Genomic DNA, 19,582 nt, shown 5'->3' on the forward strand with positions numbered 1-19,582 from the left:
CCCCAGCTCACCCCGCCTCAGTCCTGCATGGTCAGCTCCGCTCCTTGCTGGCTGTCACACGCCCGAGCCTCTTATCTGAAGAGTGGCAGCGAGCAGGACAGAGCCCCGCCTCTGCATCTTTTGGCAGGACAAGAGCTGTCACGGCGTGGGCTCCAGGGTCAGGCCGGCCTGTACTCGAATCCCCCAGCCCCATTCACCAACCAGGAGCTGAGGCCGCCCTAGGCCTTAGCTGCTCCTGCTCACCTGCCCCACAGAGCTGCTAAGCTGAGCGCCCACACCCCACAGCTATTCATGTGATGGAGATACTGGGAACACCACCCTGTCTCGAGCCTCTGCTCCTGGTGTCTGCCTGCGACCCACCGAGTCTGGCTCTGACTCTCGCCTCAGCGTCCTCCTCGGGGACACAAACCCAGCCCCGGACAGAGCAGGCGCTCCGTCGCGGGCACACCCTCCCCTCCACCAGGCCGGTCCCCTGCGCCCCGGCTCTGCAGGGGCTTCTCCTGACGCCCTGACTCCCGGGCCCAGCCAGGCGCTCGGCGGTGCCGCCTCCCAGCGCTCTCCTCCCCACCCCCTGCACACACCACGCGGCGCCCTGTGCGAGGCCCCCCTGCAGTGTAAGGCAATGGCCACGGGACCAGCCACCACAGTGCTGCCCACGCTCCAGGAGCTCACTGAGGAGCGAACTCCACACAGCAGGGGACCAACACAAGGGCAAGTTTCTGTTTTGCAAAATTAGGAAATGAAAAACCAACTGCCACCGTGTATTTTCATCACCGTTCGTCAAGAGGAGGGACATAATCTCAGCGCAAACTGGAAGCTTGTGGCCAGCCACAGGTGACGGCGGCTGCTGAGGTCCAGGTGGCCCTGAGCCGGCCCGGCTGTCAGAACAGGAGCAGCAAACCACCGCACAGAACCCGCTCTCGGGACCCCGAGGCAGAGCAAGCTCCAAGCTCAAACCAGCCGTAGGGAGGAAATAAAGCCAGATTCCAGCAAGACGTCTTCCGTACCCCTGCCGGAGCCCTGCTGGAGATTAAGGCCGGTCTGGGGAGCACCGAGGCAGAGACCAGGGACTAGAGGTGACCCCGGAGTCACCCAGTATCCCCAGCAGGAGGAGCCCGCCAGGTCCTGAGACACATGTCATACCAGGGGCCGTCCAGCGCTCGGGTTCCGGGATAGAAGGCGCCCTGGACTGAGAACCACGCGAGCCCCCAGGCCCGGGGCGGTGCCGAAGTGGCCTCAGTCCCACACGGGCACTGCTGGAGGGAAACAGTGAACGAGAATCACAGCACCTCAGCTGGTGAAGATTAGCCCCTAGAAAGCAAGCCCAAGGCAGATGAAAAGAGCCATACGAGATACTAAGCTGACCTAAAGACCCTCAGACAAGCGTTTGGGGAAGGAAAGACCACCCTAAGAAGTTTCAAACTAAAAATAAAAAAGGGCAAATGGAGAAAGTTAACTAACATGGAGAGAAAAGATGAAATCACGTCAGGAATGAAGTGGGAATTCCAAGGGGCCCAAGGGAGAAGAGATTCAAGTGAACACGGGGGAGGGGAGCGACATGGTGGGAAAGCAGCCGGAGGGGAAGTCGAGGAAACGAGCTGCCAGAGAGAAGGGGGTCCCGCAGGAGACCGCCAGTGACTGGAGATCCTGACACAGGCCGTTAACACAGAACCAATACCATCATGTGCTCTGGGGGTGACAGGACTCTGTGATGAGTGTCACCGCTGATGACAGGTGGGAAACCGTGCGGCAAGCACGACATGCCTAATTCATCGTGTGCATTCTCAAGCCACGATACTCAAGCCGAGCTGATCGGGAGGTGACGGCGTTCGGATGCTAGTGCTCTTGCCGGCAGAAACCGTTTCTGTGCACACGATGCTGGAGTCGACATGTGCCGCAGATTCAAGCTCTCATCACTGCTCAGGTGTCTACCAAACTGACTGAAAACGATCAGCTCGAAAGACGTTCCTAGTGAAACCATCAGACTTCAAAGAGTAAAAAAAAGATCCTGAATCCTCTCAGTAAGGTCCCTGCAAGGTCAAGAGAGGGACTGGCCTCTGGGTTCTGAAACCCCGCATCGCCCAGTCCAGGACGCCTGGGACGCCCAGGCAGGAGGACAGGCCCCCCAGGCCTATTTAATGGGGGAAAGACTGAAGCAAAGGTGGAGACAAACGTGGGAGGGAAGAACAGTAAGGTAAGAGATAATGTAACTAAGAGGCGGGGAGAAAGGAGAGGAAAGGACAGAGGTGCTGGGCCCCCCCCAAACACTGACAAACAGAACCAGAAAAGAGGAGCAAGGCCATGCACAAGGGTGCGTGGAGAGTCGTCACCCGAACGGAGATACAGGTCTTCCTGAGTACCACACGAAAGCTTAAAAATTAACGTGTAAAGGGAAACCAGAGAGAGGGAGAAACACAGCCAATGCGCCGTGTGTGATAATTAAAAACCTCAGCATCACGGCCAGGTCAAGACCAAACCTCAGTCGTCACAATAAATGCGAAAGGGCTGAACTTACTTATGAAATAAACAGGCTTTCAACAAAGATATGATGGTTGTGGGTAAATGACCACAGCCACGTTCACAAAGCAAAAGCTCCAGGAGGCACAAGGAGGCGGGTGCCCGCCAGTGACAGGACAGCGAGCACCGTCCCGGCGAGAGACCGAGGCAGCAGGAAGCGAGCACGGGCAGGGAAGGCAGCCGGCAGGTCTCACGGCAAACGCGCACCCAGCCACCCGGCCAGCAGGGCAGCACGCCGCGTCACGGGCGCCGGGAACATGTGCGAACACCGGTGTGTACCGGGTCACAAAGCCAGTACCAGCAAGGTCCACAAAGTAGAAATACCAGAAATACTCTCCGCTCGCAAGTTCAACTAAAAATCTCTAACAAAACCAAAAGGAAAAAAAAGCCATTTCCACCTGCAAGTCAAATTGAATCATTCAGCTGATGTGACCCTTCTTTTTTCTTTTTAAGATTTTATTTATTTGACAGAGACACAGCGAGAGAGGGAACACAAGCAGGGAAGCAGGAGAGGGAAAAGCAGGCTTCCCACAGAGCAGGGAGCCTGATGCGGGGCTCGATCCCAGAACCCTGGGATCATGACCTGAGCCGAAGGCAGACGCCTAACGACTGAGCCACCCGAGCGCCCCCGTTTTTTCTCATTTCACTAAGAGCAGCGACACCTTTCTCATGGAGGGGTGTGTGGAAAGCATCCCACAACACCCTGCACTGGCTTACCTGACGTCAGACGCGCTCACCCTTCCTCCCAACGCATGGCCACTTCTGTGTCCTGGACCACGAAGGGCACAGCGCCACCCACCCTGCTGCCCAGACCACAAACCTGGACGCAAACCCCAAACATCCACCCCACCTACCGGCCCATCCCTGAGAGTCTGGGTAACGCGGCTGGCATGGCGGCAGGGTCAGCTGCCGTCCTAAACCTCCCAGGGGTTTCCACCGCGGGACCAAGGCTGGGAACCCCTGCCAGGGACGTGCTGTACCCACCTGCATGGCAGGGAGGCCTTGCCTAGGACCGGCCACATTCCTTGCCTCCTCCCTCCCCCTATCTGAGCCCTGCAGGGACTCCTCCTAGGAAGGAGGCCTCCTGCGGGTAGGAGCGCAGCACAATTCTTCTGGGAATGGCTCCCACAGAGTCTGTCCACTATAGTACTTACTACGTGACCTTGTAGACACGGGCCAGTATCTGCCTCCCCCCTCACTCTCTGAGCTCCTCCAACTCGAGAACCCAGTCTTTCCCTGAAGTACCCAGTGTGAACATAGTGCCTGGCACACAGGGGGCTTCAGCAGAGAGTTCAGATCGTTAGCCGCAGCCCGGGGCGGGGAGAGGCACGGGAAGGGCAGAACCAGCGTCTATCTGCCTGCAGGGACCTCGCTGCACATCTCAGCACGGCAAGGGACAGACGCCAGAGGAACCCATGGAAAGTTTTCTCAGGGTTTAAAAAGAATTGCATCACTGAGACCAGAGGTTGCCCACGATCACTGCTACAACTCGACTTTGCTGAAGGACGTTCCGGATGTTTCCTAAGCTGTTTAATGGGTATTTCCAGAGCCCAGGACTCAGCTCTACCCTAAGCCCAGGGAACAGCCTTGGAACAGGGAGCATTTTCGGCCTATTTCCCTTTGTCTGAACCCAGGAGCCAGGAGTGGTACAAAACCATCCCTGACCGTAACTGTTTCACAAAAGGGGAGGCACGGCACGAAGTCAGCAACCTGTCATATGCGTTTGTCTCTGCTTTCAAATCGAAAATGAAGACGTAACCACACAGAACGCAGCCTCAAAAACTGTAAACCTCCCGCCCTCAAACGTCCCTGCGTGCTTTCAAGTGCTTTCATGAAGATGTTGAAATTCCTACCACCCCATCCTCTGTATCAAAGTCAGATGATTTTTAAAAGACGGGAAGAGTCTAGGACAACAGCCGAAGGCCCTCAGAAAGATCTGCCAGCATCCTTCCTGCAGGGGGCTGCTGGGACAGGGCTCCCCCAGCGCCCGGCCCCGCCAAACCGCCCCTGGTGAGGAGGGTGTGCGGGGGGGGCCGTGCCCCGGGAAGCAGGAGCGGCCCTGCATCCGAGCTTCAGCAGGTGCAGGACCCGGACACAGGTATCTACAGAGAACGCCCGGGGTAATGGAGGGGTGGCCGCCTCCGCAGCGGCGGGGTCTGAAACCCCTTAGGGGAGTGGGTGAACGGAAGGCACGTACTTGGCACGGCCGTTCAAACAGGCCTTCTGCATGGCGTCGATTGTGTACCGGAGAAACTCGTGTGCGTCCTCCTGGTTTCCAAAGCGGAAATGCCGAGCGATCTCTGAAGAAAGAAAGAAGCATCAGCCTGGCGGGGAAGAGCTCACGCCTCCCCCCCCAGTCACCCACTGCTGTGTGCTCATCACTGACCCCCCGCTGTGCCGGGGGTAAGCGGCAAGTGAGGGGATCAAGAGCTCGGCGTGAACTGTGTGTGTGTCCCAGCCCCGCGTCCACACGGCAGGTGTTTTCTCAGTGAGACCCGAGGGCCTACACTCTCCATACTTAACAGCAAAGCATGGATGCCACACAGCACCAGCCACTGAGAATGGGAAACCCACCGATGAGCCAGTCTTCCAGAAGCCGGCACAGAGCACAGGCGGGTCACAAGGACGCTGCACAAGGTTTCAGAAACCAACTGACCCATGTCTTCTACCGAGTGAACAGGAAATCTGCGCTAACCAGTCCTAGGACGTTCAGAAGAGCCCCGGCCTCACCCTCCTCCCTGAGACACAGCTCCTGCCCCCCAGCTAGCCCGAGCTTCCCCACCCTTCAAAGGGAGGTCAGCACTCCCCTCCCCCCGACCCCGCCCCACACCAGCCTCAGTCTGCACTACCATGTGCGCCAAAGTACTGTGACGTGAGTTAGGACTCCTGCGCCTCATCACGGACTCCTCCCCGCACCCCCAACGCCCCCGCACCCACCGCAGACTAGGGCTTAGCTGCCATCCGTCAGGAGTCGACTCTTACTTTTCAGATCTCGGATGAAGGAGACGGGCTTGATGGCGTTGCCGCTGTTGGCGAAGGCCTGGACCATGTGGTTCTGCATGACGCACAGCATGCAGAAGCTGCCCTGGTGACCTGCACGCGGGACGAGGGGGTCCTGGTTCGTCAGAGCTCCCGACACACTCCTGATGCCCCTGCCCCCACACAGCTCCCATCCAAACTGCGATCCCAACACTCACCCCACCGCCCCAGGTTCGCGCTGACCTGTGTGAGCTCCCTCCGCATGCCCTTGGTGCTAGTTACCCATAAGAAGAGTAGTAAGTCTGCTTTTCAATCTTCTCTAACCGCTAACCTGTGTCACGTGGTCAGTGAGAAAGTTTTAGGGATTCCTGACAACCCTGAGTTTGCTCCTCCAACGGGGGAACCTCCACTCTTGCTTCTAGGCAACACCGCACTGCTGCACCTCGAAGCTTGGCAAGCTTCCTGCACACAGACCCACGAGCTAAGGGCGTCCGGCTCCAGCAACTGCCCCGTCGCACACAGTCCCCGGCGACACGGCTCTGCGTCCGGAGAGCATGGGCAGCCTCGCCACGCAGCCGCAGACAATACGGAAACGGGGTCCAGCGGGCCTCGGTCCGCCAGCCCCTGCCACGTCTGAAACTCTCCGCTGCTCCTTGGGCAGCAGGCTGGAGAGCAGTCCATTTAACCCTTACTGCAAATTAGGAGACCTTTTAACTAGCAAAGAAGTACAAAGCCCAAACCACTCAGCTCCAACCCAGCTGAGGTGTTCTGCAAGTAAAACACTGCTGTCATTGCTGCCCGCGCTGCCCACACTCCCCCACCGGAGGTACTGCCGTCCCCAGCCAGGTCCCGACTGCTCCCACTAACGTGGTTCTTGCGCTGACCCACGTGTCGCACACGGTGTGTTTAAGCTTACTTTACACAAATTACGCCATGCAGTACGCACTGCTCAGCGATCGGTTTCGACGAAGCTCTGGGTCCTTCTGGTAGGCGAGAGGACCTCACCCAACAGAGAGACCACAGTTCACTCATGGGTTCCCCACTAACACACATGGGCCCTTGCATGTTTCTATTGCAAACAACCCTGCACCGGTCTCCTTGCGTCGAACCTTCTTGAAGGCGTACCCCCACAATAGGCCTTTGGGTCCAAGAGCAAGCACATCTTCAATTCTGCAAGCTACTGCTGTCTCAGATATGCCCCAGAACTGCCCAAGCAGACCAGTCATAACACAAAATGCACCACAAGCCAACTGCTCTCCGCTGTGCAACAGCTCTCCTTACACAGTTACTCTGACCCACCTCAAAGCCAACAACGAAGCAGCATGTAGCCCGCTCACTGTATTTACAAACAGAACACAGCTCGTGTTGGCAAAGACGTGGACGGGCGCGAACCCCTCCCCGCGCACTGTTGCTGAGGATGCACACTGCGGCAGTGGCTGTGGGAAACAGCAGGGCGCTCCCTCAAAAAATCAAAAACAGAATTCCCATATATCCAGCAATCCCACCTCTGGGTTTACACCCGAAAGAAATGAAAGCAGGGTCTTGAACAGCTATGTGCACCCATTTTCACAGCATTATTCACAAGAACTAAAACCCGAAGCCAAGTGTCCATCAACAAATGAATGGGTAAGAAATGTAGGATGTACACACAGTGGAATGTTACTCAGCCTTAGAAAGAAAAGCAAATCTGACACCTGCCACAACATGGATGAACCTTGAGGACGTGATGCTGCATGAAGTCAGCCAGTCACAAAAAGATCAATACTGGGGGCGCCTGGGTGGCTCAGTTGGGTAGCGTCTGCCTTCGGCTCAGATCATGGTCCCAGGGTCCTGGGATTGAGCCCCACATCGGGCTCCCTGCTCAGCGGGAAGCCTGCTTCTCCCTCTCCCACTCCCCCTGCTTGTGTTCCTGCTCTCGCTCTCTGTCAAATAAATAAACAAAATCTTCTAAAAAAAAAAAAGAGATCAATACTGTATGATTCCACTTAAACGAGGTAGCTGGAGTCGTCAGGTTCACAGAGACAGAAAGTAGGATGATGGGTGCCAGGGGCTGGGGGAGGGGGACAGGAAGTTAGTGTTTAAGGGGCGGAGTTTCTGTTCGGGAAGAGGAAGGAGGTCTGGAGGTGGATGGTTGCACGATAATATGAATGTATTTAATGCCACTGAGCTGTACACTCAAAAATGGGTCAATTTTGGGGCATCTGGCTGGCTCAGTCAGTGGAGCATGCAACTCGATCTTGGGGTCATGAGTTTAAGCCCTACATTGGGCGTAGAGATTACTTTAAACAAATCTTTAAAAATGGTAAATTTTACATTACATACCACAGTACAAAAGGGTTTTATCTAAAAAAAAATGCTACTATATACACTACCCCTTTGGAGGGATCTTGGAAGAACGGTTTATGTGAGCACCTTTACATAAAGGGAAGGCTTTTACTTCTCATTTTAGAGCTTTTTGGACTCTTCTAACCATAACCATTTATTACTTTTATTTTTAAAATGACAATAATGGCTGAGGGGGCTCAAATTTAGGCAAAAAAATAAAACATGTTATTTAAAATAACTTAAACATACGCACTCACCAATGCTGAACAGAGAGCTCCCACCTTCCCAATCTAACTCAGGTGAGGACATGACTCTGTCAGCTGTGTGGGAATCAAGACCGTTAGCCTGATAAATCATCACTCCTAAATAGGGCCAGGAACAATTTTAGCTAGAAATTCCTGAAACAGGGATTCCCAAATTGTTGGCAATATGCAAGACTGATTTAAGTGGCATGTGGACAAACACTTTCTTCAGGTAATTAAGAAAAACAGAACATGAAAGTCAAAGGGTGCCTGGGTGGCTCAGTCGTTAAGCATCTGCCTTCGGCTCAGGTCATGGTCCCAGGGTCCTGGGATCGAGCCCCGCATCGGGCTCCCTGCTCAGTGGGGAGTCCGCTTCTCCCTCTCCCTCCACCGCTCCCCCCTCTGTCAAATAAATAAATAAAATCTTAAAAAAAAAAAAAAAAAGAACATAAAAGTCAAATCCATGACTTCTGACTTTTGGGACCTTGCTACTTCAATTTGGAGAAGAATGTGCAAAAGGATAGAATTTAATCCTCCTGCAAATTTTACATAAAGTGTTTCTTTTCAGGGCTCCCAGCCGGCTCAGTCGCTGGAGTGTGTGACTCGATCTCAGGGTTGAGTTCGAGCCCCATGTTGGGTGTGGAGAGCACTTAAAAATCAAGTGTTTCTTTTCCAGCTCGATGCTGGTGCGGAAGTGGTCTAGTACGCAGCAGGACTCGGCGCTCCGGGCCACACGTACGGCAGCCCCGGTGATACTTCTGAGTCCTCAAGAGCCTTCAAATAGCAGGCATTTGAGGAGCAAGAGAGGACAGCCCGAGCCCAGCTGGGGTCTCTCAGAGAGCCAGGGGGTATAGGCCAACAAATGCTAAGACTTAACACTTTTACTCTGAAAAAAAGGAAGACACTAAGGTTAGCATTTCAGAGTGATGCAGACGGACACTGGGGCACTCACAGGAGAGGCGTCCTGAGCCAGGGCGAGACGTCCCGCTGCCAAGAGGGGCCGATCCTGGCTGCTCCCGCCTCACGCCCTCACTCCCACGGGCTGCAGAGTATGTGTGGCGGGTTATGGGATTCCTGGGTGTCACCTAGTTTTCCTACACTAATCCTAATCAAGCTGACGAAGGGGCCTGCCGAGGAAGCAAAACCGGAGGGCAGTGCACAGGGAAGCAGGGTAAACAAGAAAATGGCAGCGCTACCTAGGTCTGGAGAGTAGGGTCTCCTCACCAAAGTCATGAGAAAAAAACAAGAGCACCGGGGTGCTGGGGGGGCTCAGTTGAGTGTCTGACTCTTGATTTCAGCTCAGGTCATGATCTCAGGGTCGTGGGATTGAGCCCCGCCTTGGGCTCTGCGCTCAGCATCTGAGTCCACTTGAGATTCTCTCTCAAAAAAAAAAAGGGCTTAAAAAGACAAAAAACCACAAAGACAGCCCAGTTGAGTCTTTCTAAAAGTCCACCCAGAACCCCCTCGACATCACCAAGGTCACTACCAGAAATAGAGATTTATAACCAATTTCACCTGCAGTGGGTATGGTACCTCAGTGTGTTAACTCTGGCCACCAAAGAACCATCACAATCGCAAGATGTTTTATTAAAAATGCTATTTCCATCACATGTCACCTTTCACGAATTTAAAAAAACAGAACGAATCTCCCTGAACACATCACACAATCCACTTTTATCCTAACACTGCTCCTCACTTGCTCCTATCTGGTCCTGCCTCTGGTTCTATCCTGATTCCCTGACTTATTTTCATTGTTTACCAATTAAAAAAAATATATATTTTTTTTAAGTCTTACCCCATATGTGTATACCTAAACACTACAGCGTCTTGTTTTTCTTTTTTTTTTTTTTTTTAAAGATTTTATTTATTTATTTGACAGAGAGAGAGCGAGAGCAGGAACACAAGCAGGGGGAGTGGGAGAGGGAGAAGCAGGCTTCCCGAGGAGCAGGGGGCCCGATGCGGGGCTCGATCCCAGGACCCTGGGATCATGACCTGAGCCGAAGGCAGACGCCTAACGACTGAGCCACCCAGGCGCCCCTTGTTTTTCCATTTTATAAATAGCAATTCACGCTGTACGCAACCTTCTGGGACTTTTCCTTCACTGCATTATTCAGCCCCATGCACGAGTGGTCCTTCATTCCCCTGCCCCGCTGCACGCTGTTCCTCATGGGCCTGCGCCGTGATGCGCGCATCCGTCTGCGGACGGGCACCGGAGCGGCTTACGATTTGCTGCTTGCAGATATTTTTACACAGGTGTCCTGACAGGCACGTATAGAGCTCTTCTGCAGGCGGAGTACTGCTGGCTGGCACGTTATTTGGAAGATAAGGCCAGCTCAGGCGAGCATAAAAGGTTCTCGCTCATCTTCATGCGGACACTCGGTCCCGCCAGGCTTCTGAATGTGCATCCATCACAAAGGTGTGTCGCATCGCTGTTGTCGTGGTTTTGATGACACTTCCCTGATTTCAGCAAGGCTGAACACCTCTCCCTATACTCTGACCAGGAGTTTCCTCTTCTGTAAAATGCTGGTTCATAATTTTACCTTTTTATGGGTTTTGTCTTTCCCTCATTGGTCTGTATTCTTTCCACATTCTTGGTAGCGATCCTTTGCTGGTTATGTGTCCCGGGTTTTGCCTCCAGCTCATAGCTCCCTGTCTGCCTTTTAAGTGTTTTTTTGGGAACAAATGTAAACTTCAATGCAGCTCAATCTGTCATTTTTCCTTTATAGTTGGTGTTTTCTGAGCTCTGCTTAAGAAACTTCCCATCCCAAGGTCAGAAAAAGATTGGCCAATGTTTAAGAGCTTAAAATTTGCTTTTGATATTAAATTTGTAACGCATCTTTTGTGCACAGGTATGCTGTGAAATGGGGACCCTATTTTGCTTTTTCCATATGTAAGCACGAGTTCTTTTAAAGTTCCATTAATTTCAAATGGGAGACACATGAAGAACCAACACGTAACACACCTCCAGATGTACGCAGGTCTGTTTCTGGGCTCTATTCCGTTCCACTGGTCAGTGGGTCCCCTCCCTGACCCAATACTATGACACTTTAATTTTTCTAACTTGACAAGACTTCATAGTCAGTAGGGCACCCCTCTTCTCATAAAATTTTTTTATAGTAGCAAAATTTTTAAAAAACTCCTTGTCGTGTGGTGTAGAGAAATTCAACTAACTTTTTGTATGTTGATGTTGCATCTAGTCACATTGCCAAATTTCTTATAGATTCTCTTGCTTTTTCAATGCAGGAATGTCATTTTCAAGGAACAATAGTGCGCTCCTTCCTTTTGTCTCCTTGGTCACTGCTCTGGCTAGGACCGACACATCTTCAACATAAGTGGTGAGAGAGACCCTTGTTTCACTCTGTATTCTGAAGGGTATGCTTCCGATATTTTCCTATCTAGAATGCTTTTTTTTGTAGTGTTTGGTAGATACCCTTTATCAAGACAAGGTAAATCCTTCCTATTGCCCCTTTGCTAAAAGTTTATCATACGTTTCTTTTTGGGGGCATTATTTTTAGGTGACCTTTCTCTTTTAATCTGTTGATACAGTAATTAAGGAAGCAAAATTAGCAGTCTCTTATGTAGCACTCCCTGTGTGCCAAGTACTATTCTGAGCACTTTACATAACTCCTTCAAGCTTCCCAACAGCTCTATCGGGGAGATGGTATTATTACTTTGCAGATGAATAACAGGAAGTTTCTAAAAGGTTAGGTAACATCCTCAGGGATCACAGCACTTCGGGGGAGAGCCAGGACGGGACCCAGCAAGCCCACCTCCGAAGAAGCAGTTTCACTAGTTGTGCTGTGAGCTCTCCACGGTCACACTTAGAGAGTTCCTGATACTAGAACATCCCTGCATCACTAGGATGAACACGAGTTGCTCACAGTGTTTAAGAGACTCTTGAACGTGGTAGTATTCTGTCCAGAAGTTTGTAACTACACTCATGAATTGTAATTGTTCTTTCTCCTACTGTACTTAATTTTGTTACCCAAGTTATAAGAACCTCAGGGGTTCTCTTTTTCTATTCTTGGGAAGAACCTGTGAAGCACTGCAACAATCTATTTCTCAAAATTTTCATAAAGCTCACCCATAAATCATTTCAGCCTGGTGTTTTCTTCATGGGAAGATTTTTAACCACCAATTTAATTTCTTTTATTAGTAGTTAAAAGGCTTTCTACTTTCTTCAGTTTTGGTAAGTGACATTTTATTTCATCTTTACCCGTGTTTCATTTCTCCTCCGGGGCATGTTTTATGTGTAGTCATTGAATGTACATGTTATGAACATATTTTTTGAAAACACTTTTCTCCCTCTAGGTACTCATTTTCAGAACAGTTTGGGACCAACGCTCTACCCGAGTGACTGGCTTCTGTGGCCCGGCCTACAGCGGGCACGTGTCAGACTTAGGTTTTATCAGTTACTACATCACGGACTTCACTCCTACATCTGACCCAGGCCAAAGACTGCTAGGACCACGGGCACATGGGTTTGTCTAATCAGGAGACTGTCTGGTTCCCACAACTCCCGCAACCCCCCCCCCCAGCTACCAGCTCCCACTCACAGTTACGAGTATGCTCCTTGGAGAGCAGGTAGTTGGCCAGAGGCGGGGTGTAGGTCAAGCACTGTATGGTCGAGTTCAGGAAGCAGGTGTTGCCCAGGTTGTGGAGCCCTGCTCCCACGCGGTAAACCCGCTCCCACTTCAGAGACAGCCGCTCCGTGGGGAAGAGCACTTTCTGTGGGGCGGGGACCCCATCACCGCCGCTCTCGTGGGCATGCTCACTGCCTGCAAGAGAAAGGGACAGGGAAGAAAGGAGGGCTTAAGTCTACGCACAGGTGGGGCACGAAACAGAAATCGCTGAGGCACACTCGGCAGGTACCTGCCAAGACGCAGTGTCAGAGGGTAACTGGTGTCCCCGCTGACTGGAAGTTACTAGAAAGCCCAGGAGAAAACCCAGTCATCCCGTGGCTCCTGCAGACTGCTTAGGTCTGGAATTCACGGAGCCCTCCACGGAGGACGACCCTCAGAGCATGAACAGCTGGAGCCCGGCCCATTTCTCTTGCCTCCTTCTCAGCCCCGCTGCTGATCCTACTAAACACACACAACTTCCACGGCCTCTCTAAGGACACAGATCTCTTTGTGACCAACCCTGTATCATTACTTCTGTAACTACAGAGCCGCTGACCCCAGAGAAGCTTCATTACTCTCGGACCACACTCTGTTTTTGTTCCTCCTGATCAGTCAACACTTCATCCATCCACTTGGTCAACACACAGTGAGACCCCTTCTGCCAGCCAACAGCATGTCTGTACCCTGTCTCCTGGCCTGTGGCTCGTCTCCACTCCTGTGGCGACCGGCTCCCTCCGTTTTCGGGTTCAGCAAGACATATTTGCTCTTTAATGACTCCAGCTGATAGGAGAAACTCTTGCTGGCTGGTTCGAACTCGATCTTCTGTAAAAGGACCTTCTTGGCAGAGGCGGCAAGCAGCTTTCCCAGCTCTCCATCGTCAGCCGAGTCCTTGCGGCCAGGTTTCAGGGCTTCCTTCAATTTATCGACTATTGGCATGGTGCATCACCGTGGGGACAAGAAGGAACACAGAGCGACGAGTAACTAGTCCCAGGAACAGAGCGTCACTTCTGTGAAAATCCCCTCTGGTCTTTACTGATGCTAGCCACCATAAAAGCTTCTCTGGATTGGTTGCCAACCCTGCAAAGGAAGTGTGAAACACGGAGACATATTACCAACCACTGGCCAGAGTCCACCACACCTGCCAAGAAGAGAAGGTGCTTTCACAAACAGCACTAGAGAGACAAAGGTGCTACCAGGGAGGCCGGCAGCGTGCGCGTCTTCGATGAGGGACTGTGGGACTACGGGCATCGGCTTGATGCCATCTCCTTCAAGAGCTGACCAGGTGGTCCCAATGTCTGCTCAGAAACAGGGAAACACTGATGCTCATAAGACACTCTGGCTGCACACACAAATCCATATAATAAAAGAATTAGCGTGGTGAGTTACATAAGCACGCCTTTCTGCTCGGGCTCATGCTCTTCAAAATGAAGGCCAGAGGTCACACGTGAGCGCTGAAATGATGCGAGTCCACACCGAGATGCAGTGTAAGTATAAAATACGCAAAGGATTTCCAAGACTTAGTATAAGAATGTTAAACATCTCAGTAATTTTTATTTTTTTATTTTTTATTTTTTATTTTTTTTTTTAAAGATTTTATTTATTTATTTGACAGAGACAGAGAGCGAGAGCAGGAACACAAGCAGTGGGAGTGGGAGAGGGAGAGCAGGCTTCCCGCCGAGCAGGGAGCCCGACGTGGGACTCGATCCCAGGACCGTGGGATCATGACCTGAGCCGAAGGCAGACGCTTAACGACTGAGCCACTCAGGCGCCCCATCTCAGTAATTTTTAGACTGGTTACGTGTTGAAATGATAATATTTTACATATATTGGGTTAAGTAACACGTGTTGTGAAAATTAGTTTCACTTGCTTTTTATTTTTTAATGCAGCTACTGTAAAATTTTAAATTTTATGTACGGCCTGTGTTGTTGGACTGTGCCTGTACAGATGATGTTTCTGAAAGTGAGGGAGGAGAGACAGGACGGTGGCGGGACTAGAATGGTACACACAAGCTGCCCAAACTTTAAGAGGGAAGTGACAGTTCAGGGCTGGAGTGCGGCAGGCCTGGCTTATTCCTTCACCTATCAGCTAAAAATTCCAGGGCAAACCGCTGTGACTTCGCAGCTCCCTATTCTGTGTATAACAGGGACTAAAAGCAGCACCAAAGGAAGTTCTGAGGTTACCTAGGTGAGAGCTGCAGCTGCTGGAAATAGGACTGAACAGGAATCCCCTCCATCACCTCTGATTGCAACTCACTACTTCTCAACTCAGCCACCCCAGCCAGAGCTCAAGGGCAATCTGAGTCACAGTTAGAAAAATATGTTCCTTAAACCGCTCACTCTTACCAGAAAAATGAGGACTCCCTCAAGTATCCGGCATCCAGCCTGCCACAGGGGCAGCAATTAGGCAGGTGTATCCCGAAACTCAGCAAAAGGATCTCTTATTAAACCGTTCAGATTTATCCTTATGGAGCATCTCATTCCCTACACGGGTCAGATTTCTTTATCTATAAAAATTTCTGCAAGGGGAGCGCCTGGGTGGCTCAGTCGGTTAAACATCTGCCTTCGGCTCAGGTCACAATCCCAGGGCCCTGGGATGGAGCCTGCTTCTCCCCCTGCCTCTGCTTGTGTGAGCGCTCTCTTTCTCTGCCAAAAAAAATAGATAAAATCTTAAAAAAAAAAAAATTTCTGCGGGGCACCTGGCTGGCTTAATCTGTAAAGCGTGTGCCTCTTGATCTTGGGGCTGTAAATTCAAGCCCCATGTTGGGTGGAGACATCAGTTAAAAATAAAAGCTTAAAAAAAAAAATTCTTGCAACGAACTGAAATGTAAGAAACTTATTTTTTAAAAAGCAAGCACAAGTTCTTTGATTTGAAGAAATATAAGAAACTTTCCTAAAGGGAATTATCGAAGTGTTCCCACCAACTGAAGAACTGTTGCTGGGCTACAAGCTGATAGCTTGGAGAAATGGAAAACTACTCTAAAGCCTCTGCTGGCTCACCTGGGATGTCTGAACTTGGGCGTGGTGCTGCTGCAGCATGAGGTCAGGTTCTTGGCCGGACTGGGCAGATGCAGGGCAGGACCCTCCGATGCATGAGCTCCTCGGCTCTGCCCCGTGAAATCACCAAAGCTGCAAGTCTGTCGTTCAGAATCTGTGGGGTGAACGGAGCACCACGTGAGGTTGCTCTCTTCCACTATTTCCTCAGCACCACTGCGCGGAACCAGAGCAGGAAGGCTATCTGTCTGGAAGAGTCAGCATTCAGGTTGAAGGAGTACAGGTGGTACTGGATTTAGGGAGTCTGGAGAAGAACTGAACGGACTAGCTACAAGTTATTACAATGTGCGTGATATGAAGACATTGCCCTTGGCTCGGTATCTTAACCTTCAGGCCCATGACAAGCCCAATGAACAAAAATCTTCAGTGATCTCCAGTCTAAATCACTTTCTCGAGTGAGAGGTAATAACCCCCTCACCTCCAACTTCCAGATTTCATAAACCAGTAGAATTTTTTTTTTAAGATAAAAAATTTTTTTAAAGATTTTATTCATTTGAGACACAGAGATACAGAGAGAGAGAGAGCATGAGCAGGGGGAGAGGCAGAGGGAGAAGCAGGCTCCCCACTGAGCCAGGAGCCCAACGTGGGGCTCGATCCCAGGACCCTGGGATCATGACCTGAGCCAAAGGCAGACGCTTAACCATCTGAGCCACCCAGGTGCCCCTAAATTTCGAAAAAAGAAAAAAGAAAATCGAAGAAGCAGTAAGAATTGCCACATTTTCACTTTCCTAAGTGCAGATTTTCTTTACCATCCACCATCACTATGATTACATAAAATTAAAATACTTGGGGCGCCTGGGTGGCTCAGTCGTTAAGCGTCCGCCTTCGGCTCAGGTCATGATTCCAGGTCCTGGGATCGAGCCCTGCGTCGGGCTCCCTGCTCCGCAGGAAGCCTGCTTCTCCCTCTCCCTCTCCCCCTGCTTGTGTTCCCTCTCTCACTGTGTCTCTCTCTGTCAAATAAGTAAATAAAATCTTAAAAAAAAAAAAATACTTAAAAATTTTTTGCTGTGAAAACGTTCAAATATATACAATGTGGTGGCAACAATACAGGGACCACATATTCCCTTTATTCAGCATCAATAATTACTATGTAGGCCCACTCCTGATTCCTCTCCTGTCCCCACATTATTGACAGCAAATTTCAGATGCATCATTCCTCATATCCATAAATAAAACCATACCAATGCCAAAATAAAGGGTGAGCATAATGAATATGCTCTCAGAATAAAATCCAATCTGTAAAGTGAAGATTCCAATATCCCTGTCTTAATCGAAACTCATACCTTACTGTGGACAGGTGAGGACATAGATGGACATGGGTCCAAGGGCAAATGTTCGGGAACCAAACAAGAGGATAAACAGAACTTGGGAGATAAGAACCCAATTTATTTTGAGAGAAGTAATTTAAAGAACATCTATCCCACAGCCCACTCCTCAATGTGAAAGTCAGAGACTTTGAACAATTTTTCAAGTTCTAACAAAGATCAACCTCTGTCACTAATTCCACCCAAAACATATTCAACAATGACCAAAAAATCATCTCTCTCTGAGGTGTAGGAACCCGGAGAAAAATGTCTTTGTAATCATCAGCAAGCCCACGTCTGTACATAACTGACAACATGCTCTTCAGAACTCGGGAAGGATGCTCCCTCCACTCCACGGTCCAGGAACAGCTCAGGCTTCTCCAGGCATATCTCTCCCAACAAGAGTAGGCAAATATAGCATCTGCAGAACACCCTTCAAGCATATTCTCTCTCCCTCCTCCCTCTAAATGCACTTTTCCAGGATGAAATGCACTCAAGACTCACAGGGTCAACCACGTGCTGGTGGGGGAGGAGCCCCAGATGGACAGAGCCCAGGCCTCCCTGGGGCACTTTCACAGGGGGCCTCCAGGCTCTTCTGCAGAGCCTGCAGAACACCAGGCTCCAGCCAGTAAAGAGTAAGCAGAGCCTCCCTCTCCTTGGAGGCCTGATTCTAGGCATCTCTTACAGAAAGCAGGATGGCCACGATGCTTTCCTCTCTCACCTCTCTGGGTTTTAGAATGCTACTCCGTCCAGCTCCTAGTACCCCAGGGGAGACAACACTACCGACTAAAATAAGGGTATTTTCAAACCCCACATCTTGTCCCCACCCACTCACATTCACCGTGACCATGACCCTGGAGAAGGTTACCTTCTCCAGGGTTAAGTCTTTCCCACACTTATTACTAAAAGGGGGGAAAAAAGAAAAAAAAAATTTTCAGCACTGCTGCCAAACAGAACAGATTTTGACTTAAGCTATTCCAGAGAAAGTCTGGGTCCTGCATTAGTGATGCTTCTCTGGTAACAACTGTGCCCAAGACCGACACAGACCGTTGCCTCCCTCGACTCCCTGGGGCTCCTGGCTGGGGCAGCTCTCTCATCCACCACCAGTCCGGGTTCCCCGGGAACAGCAAAGAGCATACCTCCCGGACCCTCTCTGTGGACCCCCTAAGCCCCCCGCGGACTGCGCAGCCCCAGACCTTCCCTGCGGATCCTGGAGCCCCTGCGGACCGCGCGGCCCTGGCCCTCCCCGTGGACCCCCGAGCCCTTCGCGGACCGTGCGCCCCTGGCCCTCCCCGTGGACCCCCGGGCCCTTCGCGGACCGTGCGCCCCTGGCCCTCCCCGTGGACCCCCGAGCCCCTCGCGGACCGTGCGCCCCTGGCCTTCCCCGTGGACTCCCGAGCCCCTCGGGGACCGTGCGCCCCTGGCCTTCCCCGTGGACTCCCGAGCCCCTCGCGGACCGTGCGCCCCTGGCCTTCCCCGTGGACTCCCGAGCCCCTCGCGGACCGTGCGCCCCTGGCCTTCCCCGTGGACTCCCGAGCCCCTCGGGGACCGTGCGCCCCTGGCCTTCCCCGTGGACTCCCGAGCCCCTCGGGGACCGTGCGCCCCTGGCCCTCCCCGTGGACCCCCGGCCCCTCACAGACAGCGTAGCCCCGAACTCCTCGTTAACGAAGTAGCCCTGGGCCCTCCCCCCCGGTCCCTGAGCCCCTCGCGGCCGCGCGCCCACGTCTCCCCCGGTGCGCCCCCCTGCAGGCCGCACCTTCCCGCGCCCCAGGCCCAGCGGAAGCCCTCCAACCCGGCCGGACGCGCAGCCTTCCCTCGGCCTGCGCGCCGCCGAGACCCGGCCCCAGCCTACCCGGCCCTCGGCGGGCCCAGCTGCAGGCCCGCGGCGCTGGCGTCTACTCGGCCCGGGCCCTGCACACGCACCATCCGGGCCTCGGGCGACTCACACACGTGTCACGGCGACGCTTAAAGGCGCCGCAACTCGCGGCCCGCGCTGTCGGACTCGAAAGGTCGTGGCGGCTTTAAGAGACGGGGCTAGCTGCGCCCTCGCTCCCTAGGCCCGCCCACAGCCGTTCTACGCAGCCTATACGTCACTCCTCCGCCCCGCGGCCCCGCCAGCCTACGCGATGACGCAAGCACGCAGAGCCGGAGACGCCCCGCCCCCTTGGCCGGAGTCTGCGTGTTCCGGGAGAGCACGTGAGGCGTCCGCTTCCGGGTCCCTAGCGCGGGTGTGCACCTGGCGCAGCCCGGTACCCCGGGCCCCTTGCACGCCCCGCGTCCAACCGGTGGAGCGGGGCCTCGGCCTCACTCTCCGGGGCCCTTTAGTGACCAAGACATGGATGGGGAGCGCTGAGGGCAGCAGGGGAGGCCAAGCAAAGAGCTGTTGGGATGAAGGGTGGGAGAGTGGGGGGAGTGGTGGCGTTTGACCTTCGAGATGTCCGGGGTGCGGGGGCGCTTGCCATTCCCTGGCCCCCTTCCTGACCTCCAAAAGCATTACCCCATGACGACGAAGTTGAGCTTTTGGTGGAATGCTTGCAAATAC

The 19,582-nt window shown here is 52.5% G+C and overlaps 1 protein-coding gene across 10 annotated transcripts in view; it reads right to left on the reverse strand.

The window, feature by feature from the left end:
* The window catches only part of USP36 (ubiquitin specific peptidase 36), a 36,756-nt gene extending 17,657 nt beyond the window's left edge, over window positions 1-19,099 (reverse strand). For 3 of the 10 annotated variants that reach the window (XM_064583197.1, XM_045888348.3, XM_064583196.1), the window contains exons 1-5: window positions 15,683-18,298; window positions 13,369-13,762; window positions 12,620-12,841; window positions 5,500-5,610; window positions 4,715-4,817 (exon numbers count right to left, since the gene is read on the reverse strand). In XM_064583197.1, the coding sequence (XP_064439267.1) occupies window positions 4,715-4,817; window positions 5,500-5,610; window positions 12,620-12,841; window positions 13,369-13,621 (689 nt within the window). In that variant the 5' untranslated portion in view covers window positions 13,622-13,762; window positions 15,683-18,298. Of the gene's footprint in view, window positions 1-4,714; window positions 4,818-5,499; window positions 5,611-12,619; window positions 12,842-13,368; window positions 13,763-15,682; window positions 18,299-18,796 lie in introns of those variants that run through there. The other 7 variants (XM_045888347.3, XM_045888345.3, XM_064583195.1 and 4 more) reach the window with 7 other exon arrangements.
* Between the last annotated feature and the right edge of the window lie 483 nt (window positions 19,100-19,582).

This window comes from Mirounga angustirostris, unplaced genomic scaffold (assembly GCF_029215605.1).
Source record: "Mirounga angustirostris isolate CCGP_5_RB_7025 unplaced genomic scaffold, mMirAng1.0.hap1 SCAF_17, whole genome shotgun sequence".
Lineage (NCBI taxonomy): Eukaryota > Metazoa > Chordata > Mammalia > Carnivora > Phocidae > Mirounga > Mirounga angustirostris.